The 14,108-nt window shown below is 53.8% G+C and overlaps 1 protein-coding gene across 3 annotated transcripts in view; it reads right to left on the bottom strand.

The window, feature by feature from the left end:
• The window catches only part of Pcnx2 (pecanex 2), a 94,791-nt gene that overhangs the window by 17,020 nt on the left and 63,663 nt on the right, over nucleotides 1-14,108 (bottom strand). For all 3 annotated transcript variants that reach the window (XM_069998129.1, XM_069998128.1, XM_069998130.1), the window contains exons 24-25: nucleotides 12,116-12,174; nucleotides 8,951-9,166 (exon numbers count right to left, since the gene is read on the bottom strand). In XM_069998129.1, coding sequence (XP_069854230.1) covers nucleotides 8,951-9,166; nucleotides 12,116-12,174 — 275 coding nt within the window. The remainder of the gene's footprint in view (nucleotides 1-8,950; nucleotides 9,167-12,115; nucleotides 12,175-14,108) is intronic.

The following is a 14,108-nucleotide window of genomic DNA, read 5'->3' as shown; positions in this document are numbered from 1 at the left end:
AGGAGGCTCAGAAAGGCATGGATGGAGGGGACCTGGGCAGCCAGGGGCATCCTGTCAGGTTCCCTGTTGCCAGGCTGCCCCGGCCCAGCCTGACACCCACCGCCCTGCCCCCAGCCACATGACAGGACACAGCGTGGGCTGGTGTGTCCCAGGACACCATGCCAGACGCAGGTGACAGTCCTCGGAGACACACATGGTATCTTCTTCAACATCTTCACAGAGACAGATTGCACTGAGAAGCAGTTTCCAGGGCCCCTTCAGTCATGGAATTGTCATCTGGAAGGTCCGAGCAGGCTGGGGAAGGGGGACTAATACACTAGCAGCATGGGGAAAAGGGAAGGTCCTGGCGTTGTTCATAGACCTAACCATACGCACTAGCAGCACTGCATTCAGTAAAAGCATTCTGATTTCTGCCCAAGGCACTGAGGTGGCTCATACTGGTCTCCTCGTCTGTACAATAAGCTCTTGGGGAAATGATGTAAGAGACCACTTGCAACCCCAGGGGTGACCCTGCCCCAGCAAGGCTGGGAGCCATCACTATTATTTTTACCAGGCTTTGGCTCTGTCGGGGCTGTGCCTGGTAGGCAGGGAGGCCTGACCAGAGCACAGATCCTGATGATGTCCCCATACCTGCCCAGCTCCCCACCGGCTCTGCCCAGTCCCATGTCATAACACAGCAGAGATGGCACCTCCAGCCTCACATGCTAACTCTCGCTGAGCCACGAGGACATACGTCTACACCAGGAGGCCTGATCCCAAGGACAAAGGCGGGCAGTGCACCACATTAGAAGTGAGGTGGTGACCACTGGGCTCAGGCCTCAGGACCCCTGCATGTCCTCATGGGCTTGGATCAGGGAAGCCGAACGTAAGGTGCAGAGATGCATGCTGGGCAGCCAGTCAAAGGACGGTGTGCGAGACTGCCTAACCGACACTCCACACCTCCCAGTTATCTGTTCTGCTCAGCTCCAGGTGGAGCCCACTGGCTCGAAAGCCAGCCCTTGGTCTGTCTTAGCCAGGAAGCTAGCTAAGAGGCTGTGTAGGTTGGTGGAATGGACACTCGCACCCATGACTCTGTGTGTGTGTGTGTGTGTGTGTGTGTGTGTGTGTGTGTTGCACATGAAAAGGTGAATGCTTTGGACTTCTAACCTTCCCAGAGAAGCAAGGGGAGCAGGCCAACAGACTTAAGGCCTCCACACGGGGACAAATGAGAAGACGGTGGCCAGCGGGCCTGCCAATGGCCCACTGTGCAGATGCCTAGTTCTGGGTCTCCTGTGTCCTGCTCTAAGTGGCAGAAGCCGCACTCAGGACCGTACTGTGAAAGAACATGAAAATGCAGGTGTGCTCACTCTGCTGTGTGTATGCAAATCTGGGCCTGCATCTCAGCCAGGTGCACGAGCTGGGAGCGGAGTCCCTCCGAGGGGGACTAGGCAGGCCGGGCTGCACGTGCCAGGGCTGGCTGTCCACCACACTGGAGGGTCACAGGTGGAGCCGCAGGCTGGCTTTGTCTGCTGGTTCCTGTCAGAGCTGACTCGTGGCGCCTTGGCTGTGTCTGCATCCTCAGGACCTGAGCCAGCGGGGCAGAGACGGCACTCAATCTGCTTTTAAAAATTAGTTTGGGGAGCATCCTGAGTGCTTTAGTTCTGATGAATGAGAGACTGCTTAATTAGAAGTCGGGAAAATTAGCGTCTGCCCTGAGTGTGTCTGGCAGATTCCAGAGGTGTTGCCACACCGGCGTCTGCTAACTTCCTATGTGCGTAGCCAGTGTGTGTGCATGTGTGTGTGTGTGTGTGTGTGTACGCACACATGCATGTGTGACTCCCTGCAGCGAGCCATCCTGCCCTGACCTCTGACCTCTTCCTCCTCCCTCTCATTTCCGAAAGAGCCAGCACTTCCTGCCTCAGGATTCCTTTGTCACACCTGACCGTGCCAGGCTGGATGAACCCTAACACCAGGAAGGCACCAAGTCAGTCTGAAAAGGGATCCACAGAATGAACGCAAACGGGAAATCTGTCGTGAGAATGACAGGGAAGAACGCAGTGGAGACAGCACCGCCAAGGTCTCGCGGTCACTGAGCCTGTGCCTTCACTGCCGGGCCGGTGCAGAGAGCAGAGCTGGGGTGGAAATAGAATGATTGCTTGGAGGGCCTCTATCTATTTCTGGCAAAGACACCAGTGGTGGGGGTGGGGACAGGGAGGGAGGTGGATGAATCTGATGTTTGAGGGCAACAGTCATGCAACGGAGAGTCTTAAGGGGTCTGAGGAGACGAGGAGAGCTGTGCTTAGGAAAGATTCCCCAGTGAACTCCACGGATCCAGAGCAGTGGTGTGGAAACTGGTCCCTATGGCTCAGGGCAGGAAAAGAGGTAGGATTGGACCCCAGTGCAACACAGGAAGAGACATGAGCGATGGGATTGTGGGAACCTGGGGCTCGGCTGGCCGCGGCCCCCTGTGGCACACGGCCTGCAGTAGAGGGAGGCTGGTTAGATTTGCACCCTCCAGCAACTGTGCGCATAAATGCCCGACGTCCAAGCATCACACACAGAGCCTGCTGCCCCTTCCTTCCCTTCTATTCTGATAGGAGCTCACCCAGATATTCCAAGGGACTGGATTGACTCTATTCCACTAGAAACCCAGCATTCCATCATCAAGATTACATTTAATGCTGACCAGTGGGGCTATTTAAAATAACCTGGGAAGGCATTCATGTAGCTGAGTTTTCAAATGGTCACTGCTTTTGTCGGCCTAGTGGACAAGGCACGAGGCAGGGGTTCCATGCCCTGGATACAATGGCCTGTGACCCATCACAGAGCAGGACATGGAGCCGAGTGAGCCTCCACCTGTCAGCCTTGACTCCTCAGTGGACACCCAGCCCAGGAACGGTGTAGCCAGCAGTTCTGAAACCACCTCTCACCAATGCACAGGCCAACCTGGCTATGCAGCTATAACCTCTCCTTCTAAAAGATCATCCTGTGCAAGGCTCCTGTCTCCTGAACCAAAGCTAGCACTCCTCTTTTGTCATAGACTCTCTCATGAGAGAACAAGCAAGTCTTTTGAAAAACCTTTTCTCCACCAGCCCACGGGGGGTGGGGGGAGAAAGACAGAAAATTAACCAAACCATTTGGTGTCCATTGGGCAGTTGGGAAGTGGAACTCTAGCAAACGTTGAAATGTGCAAAGCTGTTGATTCTGTCTGTGGTAATGTGACCCACACTCCATTGTGCCTGTCTGTGGTAATGTGACCCCTTCCCCCTACAATACCAAGTCTGACTCTTACAATGAGGACCGGATGCCCTGCTTGAGTCGAAGCGGTGTTATCTTCCTTTGCTCCCAAACTTGCTTTGCTTCCCTGTCCATCGGAAGCCCTCTTCCTTCACACACTTGCTTCCTGGGCCATTGTGCCTCCGACCCTCCCATAATTCAAAGTGAAGAAATTATCGGCTTAGGAATTCTGAATAGAGACCACAGGAGTTTATTGGTGAAGTCTGGAATCTGAGGGATTACTTGAGTTCTGTAGGTGTAACCACTGTGGATCTTCCTCCCCTACCCTCCCTTTACCTCTCTTTTTCATCTCTCTCCTCCCTTCTCCTCCCCTCCCCTGATTTCCACAGGGACAACCCTAGAAGTGGATGGCTAAATCTAGCTCCCTATCCTAAGTTTCTGTCTAGAACCTCCTGTTCTCCAGTAACCATGATGCTTTCAGCTCATTTCCCCTAAGCTTGATTTTGGCTTTGAAGGTTGTTGTCTCCTTCCAAGGCTCACAGTTCATGGGTGCCATCACTGATCTGCCCCCTCCCTGTGCCTTCTGGCTCTCTTGGCTGCACTCAGCGGCTGAGCACTATGCCACAAGCACAACCTTACACACAGTCCTTGCTGGGGGGGAGGGGGGTGGGGAGCTTGGCTGGCTACAGAAGGAGCCACACAGAAGACCTAAGGGCAGCCCTGCCTGTTTTGCAAGAACTTTCTTCTTCCAAGGTCACCTTGAGCATCACTGTGGGATGAGGAGGCAGGAAGTGTGGGATAGCAGGGAAACGTGATTTCCCAGCTGGTGCTCCAATGGTGGCCACCTGGGATTTCTGACCCAGCAGACTCCATTTCTCTTGACAAAATTTATACTTGGTGCCCCTCAACCTGCTGGCCTTCTCGCCTGCTTTGTGACCTTGACCTAGATTCAGCCGTCAGCTCTTGTGTGTTTTCCTCAAAGCCTCCCTGGCCAGGGAGATGCAAGTCACGTATGCAAATGCAAGAGCAGTCGGGCCTACAGTCCTGATTTCTCAGGTGAGCAAGAATGGAATTTATTTCTATTCTGTGCTTGAATGGGCCAAAAAGAATAGAACAGAAACATATGGCTGACTTATTTAGATTCCTTTCTGTTAACAGTAGGGGCTGAACTCAGGACCTTGTATTTGCTAGGCCAGCACTCTACCATTTGGGCCACATACTCAGTCTACTCATATCCTGATGCCACCCTTGTCTTAATCATTCAGCACGGTGTTGATTGAGACAGGGTATGAGAGGTGCTGCCCAGAATGGAAGCTTATGTTCTATATTTGGAACACGAAGCTCTGTGCCAGAGACTAGCTGTCCACAAGCTGCTGCTTTTCCTCTGGGACACTGGAAAGCATTCCTCAGCCCACCAGTTACTGTGTCAGTTCAACAGGGACCACAGGACCATAGGATGTAGACAGAAATGCTGAACCTAAGGCTTGGGCCTGGCTTACAATAATCCTCCACTTTCCACCAGCTCTGTACAGATGTTCAAGGTGACCTTGGGGGCAACGTGTAGGCAGCTGGCAGTGCTTTCATTGGCCAGGCACCAGGAGGAACTCTGAGGGAATGCCAGGCACATCAAAGGGTCTGTTGGTCATGGACTGGACACTTAGACACATTGTTAGAACCACTAGTGTGGCCTCAACTGATGCCCCCAAGTTTAAGTGAGAGGTGACCAGCAGCCATGAGAGCCGCAAGGTCAGATGCTCCTTGGCCTGGGGCACCCTGCATCTGGGGCACATGCGCATGACCTTAGCATGTCTGTTTATCATGCAAATGTGACCAGGGAACGGGTGACACGGAGAGGCAGGCCATGGGAGAGGTCAGGAAGGAGGTGACAGCACAGGCCATCTGTCCAGCTTCTGGGGACATGCCACCTGGTATCCAGGCTCAGTGTCACTGATGTGGGTCCCTTGTCCAGATGTGGCTCTTTTGAGCTGTCATGTGTCTTCATTCATGACCCTTCCCCTCTGCCCGCTGGGCAAGCCTGTGCCCTCTCATGCGCCCTCTCCTCTCCTCTTGGGTAGCTAGAGCTGATGTCTGAGGTTTGAAGCTAAGAATTATGGATGTTCACTTTCAGCGTGGAAGATGACAGAGGGACTTTCTTTTTTCTTTCTTTTTTTGTTTGGGGGTCCGGTCGTGGGGCCTGAACTCTGGGCCTGGGCGCTGTCCCTCAGCTCTTCACCTCAAGGCTAGTGCTCTACCACTTGAGCCACAGCGCCACTTCCAGCTTTTTTTTCTGCTTATGTGGTGGTGCTGAGGAATCGAACCCAGGGACTCATGCATGCAAGGCAAGCGCTCTACCACTAAGCCATCTTCCCAGCCCCAGAGGGACTTTCTTGCCTGTGGCTTTGGGGACATGGCCACCTTCTCTTGTGTATTTTTCACTTCCTGAGAAGGAATCAGGAATGAGGGTATAGTCCAGTATTAGAGCACTTGCCTGGCATGAACACAGTCAGAGGAGGCTCAATCCCCAGGAGAGAGAGAGGCAGACAGAGACAGAGGGAGGGAAGGTGGGAGGGAGGGGGGAAGGGGGAGAGAGGGAAGGTGGGAGGGAGGGAGGGAAGGGCTCATGCTGAATGCAGCTCACATTTCCACTCGTTTCCTCAGCATTCTGGAGGTGAGAGACCCACAAGTTTAGATTTCACTGTTCCTGGCTGAGTGGGAGTATATTAAATTTGAACACAATAAAGCCTATTGTCTGGAAGAATAGAGAATGAAGAAGAAAAGGAAAGGATATTTAGAACAACACCTAAGGATATAAACAGGCTTTGGGAAATGCCACAGTGTGTGCTGCAGAGAGAATCAACAGAACAGTCATTTTAGGTCAATGGAGTTCTTCCTGTAACAAAAGCACAATTTAGATTCTGTCAGGCTGCAGGCTCAGTTAAAGTCCCTGTGTCCCAAACTCTTGTCAAGCTGGGTTGAAGGCGGTGCACTGTAGGAGCCTGAGCGAGCCTGGCTGGATAGGCTGGCATTTTCCACAAGATGGTGTTGCTATGCTGGAGTAAACTTGGGGCCCGCTGCCCTTGCAACTGAGGTTGTCTAAGGAATCCTCAGGCCCTAGCGCAGCCCTTCCCTTCTTGGTCTGGCCTCCCAAGCATGGCCCTGAGCACACAGGAAGTCATCTGTTCTCTACCCTGTGAGGTTCCAGGAGTCTGGTTGTTACAACATTCTGCCCCAGAGAATGACCCCCCCCGCCTCTGATGGCCTGGCAGTGCCAGGCAGCCACAGGGCCCCTGTGCAGCCACTGGAACCTGAGCTCTTCTTGAACATGACTCTGGACACTGGAATGTGGTGGCAGTCGACGGCGCCCGTCCTGAAGGCCAGCCCTGAGGAGGCGTGCTGCCTTCCGTGGAGTCCCACAGGCTCTTGGGCCTTGCCAGGATGTGGAGTCTGGGTAACCAGGTAGAGCCCATTCAGGGTTCTAAGGTCACATTCATCCTGGGGTGTGGCATCCAGGACTACAGCCTCACTGGGGCAGCATGTGTGTGACCCACCCTGGACAACTGGTCAACCATGCAATGCTGAGAAATAATGCAATGTGGCTGCTCTCTTGTTGCTGTGCCACTTCACACCACACACTTACACTACAAGCAATGCTGGGTAGCAGTAGAGATCCAGAGGTTTCCTAACTGAGAAGGACCTTGCTTTGAGGAGGGGCTGGCAGGCAGAAGATCTAAGATCTAATCACTTTGCCTAAGATCTAATCAACTTCAGACTGTTTGAATTCAAAGATTAGTTAAGTTTGTTAATAAGGCCGACAACAACCTAGAACTTGTGATAGAAACCATAACTCTCTACTAAGTTAACTTTGAAAAGTCTTTCCTGGAATTCCAAGGAAAACTGAAGAGTTCTCCAGGTAGCTGCTGTTGGGAAAGCCAGGGGACATGCCTCCACTCAGCCCCTGAGATGGTGTCTGCCCCCGCCTCCCCATGGCCTCTTGTGGCACGTTCCTGTTGTTGGAAATCGGCTTCCTGATCACTCTGCAGAACCCCACGGTTTGGTCCAAATGTCACTCCTTCCGGTCCCAACGTTCACAGAAATGCACTGGACATATGCTCCAGACACAGGAGCTACTGCTCCACAACAGAGACAGTCCTCTGTGCAGAGCCACAAGGGAATGAATGTCCACGGAGGCAAGGCTGAGGGACCCCCACCCCAGAACTTGGAGACATGCCTTCTTTAGGTCAGGATGGGAAACAACGGGCACAGGGGCATAGCTGAAAGGCGCCTCCACCATGTGGGAGCTTCTGTGCGCGTCCCTGGCCTTGGCTCTGACGCTTCCGCCGGCCTGGCCATGGGAGGCCATGGCTGGCCCCTTGGCCCCTTGCTGTTGTCACCCCTCCTCCCCATTTCCTGTCCAAGTAGAGTCCCTCCTCCCCTTCAGATCTTGCCTCACCTCTGCTGGACTGGCCTGTGCCCTGATGATGCCACCTCTGTGTGCCCCTCTGGCCCACAGTGCCCTGTGAGTCACAGCCCTCACACTCAAGCTCAGTGGAAGGGGATCCCTCCCCGAGGTGATGGTCACCTCGGTGGACACGGTCACCCCAGGTGCAGCCGTGTTCCCTGTGAGTCCCCAGCTCCCCAGGACAGAAAATGAAAACCCAGGGCCCCACTCTGCCTGATGGATTCGCCTGGGTAGATCCAGAGCCTATTGAAAATGAAACATCCAAAAGGAGCCCTTCCGCACGCGTGCCCAGCCCAGCTCACTGCCCCTCCTGACACTCCCACTGGTAACTGCCCCTTGCCCACCGCGATGCTTGACCTGGACTGCGGGCAGCCCCCCTCCCGCCCCTCAGCATCTACTTGTACTGTGCCCACCCCACCTCTGACCAGGGGACTTCGGTACCATCTTTCACTGGCCCTGCTTCGTCTTTTGGCTTCTTCTAGAAGCCTCCAGATGCAGCCAACAGATCCTCAAGTGTGAAGTAGCTGGCCGTTTCCCTCCCCAGAGACCCCACTCGGCTCCCCAAGCTCAGCTCTGGCCTCCTCCAAGACACGCTGAGGCAGGCCTGCTTGCCGGCCCCAGCCCCAGACGTCACCCTGGCCTGGCCATACCCCGGCACAGGTCAGTTCCTACACCTTGAACATTCTCGTTTCTCTACCTATGGGCCTTGCTCCACAATCTTGCCCACCAAGGCACCCTTTCTTCTCTGCAGTGAGTTCATCTCCGAGCCCCATCCATAGACCTCTCGTAAGTGTGCTCCCTGATGCCACACCCTGCCTGCTCCACCACACAACTCTGGCTGTGGGTTCTCAGAAGCACCAGGGCCACAGACCTAGGCGGCCCCAACAAACATGGAGCAACCGACACTGGTGGAACATCTTCCCTGCCACAAGATCACTCAGACCACACAACAGCTGTGGCATTGTTCTTTGGAACAAAAACAGCTCAGAGACAATCGTTCATGTAAGTCCCCAGTATTTGTGTCCAACAGAGCTAGGTTGGTCCTGGGTTTTGCCAGAGGGACTAAGCCACGTTCAGATCAGCCAGCCCCCAGGCTTGGGTGTGATGGAGTAGCTGTTCCCCCTCTGTCCCGGCTTCTGCACGTCAGAACACTTGAATGGAGGGCAAGGTGGCCAGCTCTCCATCTCCTTCAGCCTCTCCCCTGCCCCGGGGCATCTGGCCATCCCTGGCTCAGCCATCCCTCTCCCACAGCGCCTACGGTGGAGATGCTCCTACCTCGGAATTCCAGCCCTCGGAGCTGGAAGGTGACAAGACCATTTCCTATTTCAATCAGGTGCACGAAGGCATTGAGGTCATCTGAAGCCAAAATGAAGCAATCGCCAGAGCTGTAGTTACCCCACCGGCCAAGAAGCAAGTCCCCACAGAGGGACTCCTGGAGGGTCCGTGTCAAGTGCTCATAGAAGATGGAGTTGAGGTTGTTGTCGTCATTTCCTGCGGCAGACGGGAGAGGGTCAGTGAGTGTGTGTCCCAGGCTGTCACTTGTTATGGGGAAAATTAGACTTCATGGCCAAGTGCCGGTGGCTCACACCTGTAATCCTACCTAGTCAGGAGGCTGAGATCTGAGGATTGCGGTTTGAGGACAGCCCAAAGTTGGAAAGCCTGTGAGACTCTTATCTCCAATTAACCACCAAAAATGCCAGAAATGGAGCTGTGGCTCAAGTGATAGAGCACCTGCCTTGAGCTTATGTGCTCAGCCTTGTGCTCAGTACCCAGGCCCTGAGTTCAAGGCCCCACCCTCCCTCCATGCAAGTTCGACTTCATAGACTCCAAAAGAGTTGTTCCGCCCATCTTCGTGCATTCTGAGACCATCTTTTCCCTTTGGACTCCAGGGCAACAGCCCTTGGGACACATGGATTAAACTACTGACTAGATGCAAGTGATAATTAACAAACTAACAGATTCTCTGGCTGAGAACTGTGAGCTTAGACAGTATTGACTTTGCTGCTTAATGTTTCCTCCTGGAGGCCTTCCATGTGTGCAAGTCAGCCTAGACTCTCACACTTCAATGTGGGCCGTGCAGCTGGCTGCTGGTGCTGGGCAGCAGTGGTCCCTGCACATGCACTGCGGCCTGCATGCCCACCGTCAGCCACAGGGCCTTGGGACAGCAACCAGTGTGTGACCATACAGGAATCCTGGGCAGAGGCACTGTGACCTCTGGTTCCTGAGTGAATACAGGGGAGTGGTTGCTGCTCTCCACAGGGCCACACGTATCCCCAGCCGTGGCCATTCAAGTTCTGCACCTGGGCAGGATGTGATGCTGTTCATGTGGCAGGGCACAGGGGATGGGTGACTGGATGCCCTGCTCCCCATGACGGCCAGCATGATATGGGAAGGGCAGGACCGGGCTGGACAGCAAGTTCCCTGGGTCCTCCTGCCAGGCCCCACCCCACCCCTCACTGGGATATCTCAGTATGCTCCTTAAAGAAAGACAGAATCACCAGCTTCCTGCCTCAGGCCGTGAGTGTGGAAACCATCCTGGGTGTGGAAGAAGGACCAACAGTCCACCTCAGGACCTTTACTTTGGGGGACGAAAGGATGTCTGGAAAGCCAGAGAGGCTTAAAGTTCTCCCCAAGAGAAACCGCTAGAAGTAAGACTCAAGTAGCCCTCTGGGTCATCTCATGGGAAAACAGAGTCTGGTGGTGTGAGATACAGGCTGACAGTCCACCCAGAGTCCAGTCTACACCAGAGGGGTGGACAGAGGTCTGCCCAGAGCCCAATCTACACCAGAGGAGGTGGACATGAGGTCCAGTCTACATCAGAGGAGGTGGACAGGAGATCTAGTCTACACTGGAGGAGGTGGACACGAGGTCCAGTCTACAGTGGATGAGATGGACAGGAGGTCCAGCCTACACCAGAGGAGATGGATAGAAGTCTGCCCAGAGCCCAGTCAACACCTGTGGGCTCTCGTGTAGTTCAAGGTGCAGAAGGCTCTAAGCAATTCTACCAGCCGATAAGCATCCTGGCTGGGCAGTGAAGTCAAGCTGAAATCAGTGCACTGATCACCTGACCCTGACTATGACGGGCTCTGTCCTGTGGCCATGACCATGGACCAGTCAGATGTCAGGGACTTGCTCTCCTACACTCGATCCCGGTTGAGGCTGCCCCTATGCCAACATGGAGACCGCCATGGAGGATCACTGAGGTCCCAGGTCTTTGAAAGACCTGAGTGACAGAAGCATCGCCTGCATGGCTACTCAAATTGTTTGACATTTAAATGAAACAAAACGATTAAAATCTTTAAAGGAGCGTCTTCTTAGAATGCAGCCACCTCACATCTGTGTGATTAGGCCCGCGAGGCAGTCCTTATGGTCAGTGGAAAGCAGAGTGTGCTGGTGATGCTGACTGTGTGTCTGGCACCCTGGTCCGCTGATCATGGAGTCCCACGGAGACACAGAAATGCACCCATCCCTCACCTCCATGCCCGGACACAAGTGTCCACCAGAAAAAACCCAGAGTCTCCAGAATCTTCAAATCTTAAATTCTGATTTTATATTCCCTCTGTGTGTACACAATTGAAATACAGGTGAGCCCAACGTAAGGGGGTTGGGTTTGGGGATTTTTGACTTTATGATGATGTGACAACAGTGTATGTTTACTAGAAACTCTTCTTGCCAAGTTTGCAACTTCTTCTTTTCTGGGTTGGTGGTGGTGGCGGTATGCTGCAGGCCCCGTCTCCCCGTGGCAGTGAAGGGACGGCTGTCGCTCTGCAGTGTGTGGCACTGCCAAGCTCCAATGTGGCACCCTAGGGTCCTGGTGTATACTTTCAATTTACACCGGGTCACCTAGGCATCTGCATACAGAATGGGCAAGATCTCATTCCTCCTAGATGAAATCTGGGGTACAAAGGAGGACATGGGGCCAATAAAAATATCCCCCTCATTTAAAAGTACAGTGGACATTTGCACTCTGATAAGAAGGAGAAAGAATGGAAAATGAGAGAGATGATGGAAAAGAAAAAAAAAGTCAAATACTTTTTCAAGCAGGCAAAACCTTCCCTAGCTTACGGCTGCCCGAGCTTTCTAGAGGTGTCCGGATTGCACATCCTGCAGTGGCTTGTCTTTACCAACATCCTATGGCTGTTTTCCAAAGAATTCTTCTCCGAGGACCAATCCCTGGGCTTACAGAGTAAAATGGCCCAGCAGAGTCACTCAGTGTGAACAAGAGCTTGTCAGTCCTCAACAAGGAAGAATGCATTTCCAGATTTACCCAGGAGTCTTGGCATCTTCCTCAACTGGCTTTGTCCTCATTTGCCTATTCACCAAGACCAGCAGGTCCATCACAACCGTAAGGAATGAGCACACTCACTTGTCCTGTTGGAGTCCATCCTCAGGAGAAGACAAACACGAAGCTTAGGAGGAAGGTAGAAGAAAGCTTCTTACCTGGGTCCCTTTCGATCTGGACTGCCAGTCTCGTGTTGGAATTATCCACGCGCCTTGTTCTAGAAGGGGTCACAAAGGTAAAAGGTCAGGATTAGATCCTGCAGGTTCGACAAGCGTGTGAGCAGGATCTGCAGAGGAGACGGCACTGGGGTGAAGGCCGGCCATGTGACACTGCAGGAAGAGAAGAGTGGGGAGGGAGGATGGTGTGGAGATGGGGGGGAGGAGGGAAGGGATGGGAAAGGATGAGTACAAGGCTCTGAGTTCAAACCCCACTGCCATCTAAAAAAACAAAAATACGAGAAGAAAGGGCCTCTCTCTAGAAACATAATCCACGTTGAGAGCAGAATTACAGAATTTACACAGATGAGGACACACGGAGGGTCCTGCGTGCACAGAAGCATGGGCTGTCCACACAAATGCATAGCAGGCTGCAATCCATGCCTGCACCTCGGCTCCCACACGGACGGAATCTTAATTTCACCTCAAGACCTTCCACAAATGGAACCTTCTGCAGCAGAATAAATGATTTTTAAAGTGGGACCCAGAGGAAGGAAAGCCAGTTTCCAACCTCCTTGGAGAATTCAAAGCCTTTTGGAAGCCCTGTTCAAAAGCCTCTTCTGAACCATGGTGCTAAATTCTGATGGGAAGAATTCAGCCAAGCTGCTTGCTCCCTGGTCTCGGCTCTCGGAACATGACCCCCGCACAGTACCCCTGCCCTGCTCTGGGTGGGGGTGGGGGGCTCCCACCCCAGGGCTGTCCTCCTGTGAATTTCCTGCCTACCACATGCAGGTGCTAATTAGTTCAGTAATTGGATTTCTGTCTCTACTGTCCTGTTGTGTAATGTCAAAGCTGATGCTCAGTAGGGCTTCAATTTCACCCCCATCTCGGGAGATGCATGCAGATGTGAGGGTGCAGACTACAGGAGATGCCCAGGGTACGCCTGTCAGAGTCACTGTGCGTGGACAGCTGCATCCGGGGCACGGCCAGTGCCCCTCCCAGGCCTCTCCAAAGAAGCCCCTTTCTCTCTGTAAACACAGCCGGGCACAGGGGCAGAGCTGGGGGTGGGGGTGGTGTTTGGGTCACCGCCATCTGCCCACCCCATCACTCCCTCCCTCAAACACCGCTCTCAAGGGTGGGTTCAGGAGTGACTACTCATTTAACAGTAATTTTCTCTCCTGGTATCGCTGCGATCCCCTGTAGCAACACACACCAAGTGCGGAAGGCCGTGTCCTACATTGGGTCAGGGAATCTGGCAGGCTGGGTAAGGAGCTGGGTGGGGTTGGTTCTTTCAGCCAACCCTGGGTGCGATTGGGGATGGCTGGCTGTTCTATCCACGGGCAGGACAGCACAGGGGACAGGGACAGGAGGACAGCGAGGGCGGATGGATTGGAGATGTGTCCCAGCATACCTGGGCCTGGTGTTTGCTCGCCGAGTGAGCTCTTGCAAGGCCGGACTGCTGGCCAGACACCTTGTTCTGAGAATGCTTTGCACATGCATGCCTGTGTGTGAAGTGATGGGCCTGGGGGCTTCATGGAAAGTGCTCGGGGCTTGGAATAAGGCCAGACTTGGGTTAATATCCTAGCTCAGCTGGTTGCTGGCTCTGAGACCTTGGGTATCGTATGTGCTGGCCCTCAGTTTCCTTCCCTGATCTGTCAAATGAGAAAATGTCACGTGGAGAGTGGCAGGGCTAGGCTGCACCCATGGCAGTGAGGGGAGGTAGTGAGCAGTAGATGTGGGAAGTTGAAGGCTGCCCCCATGTTCTTCTGCCACCTCACTTCCTCCTCCACCTGACCCTGCATAATGGGGTGCAGCCCGGCACATCCCAGCCTCTGGGTCAGCTCAGGAAGGGGTCCCACAGTGGGCACTAGGTGTGAAAAGTGGGCAGGGTTCCGTTCCATGATGTGTAATACCCTCAGATAAGCTGTGCCACTCTCCTGGGAGCCGGGAATGTGCCGCTCTCGGGGCTGGAAGATGGTGATCACAGCCCTTCAGC

The sequence above is a fragment of the Dipodomys merriami genome, unplaced genomic scaffold, assembly GCF_024711535.1.
Source record: "Dipodomys merriami isolate MVZ:Mamm:240054 unplaced genomic scaffold, mDipMer1.0.p SCAF_51, whole genome shotgun sequence".
NCBI classification, from domain to species: Eukaryota; Metazoa; Chordata; class Mammalia; order Rodentia; family Heteromyidae; genus Dipodomys; species Dipodomys merriami.
This window is presented reverse-complemented; position numbering and strand designations above follow the sequence as displayed.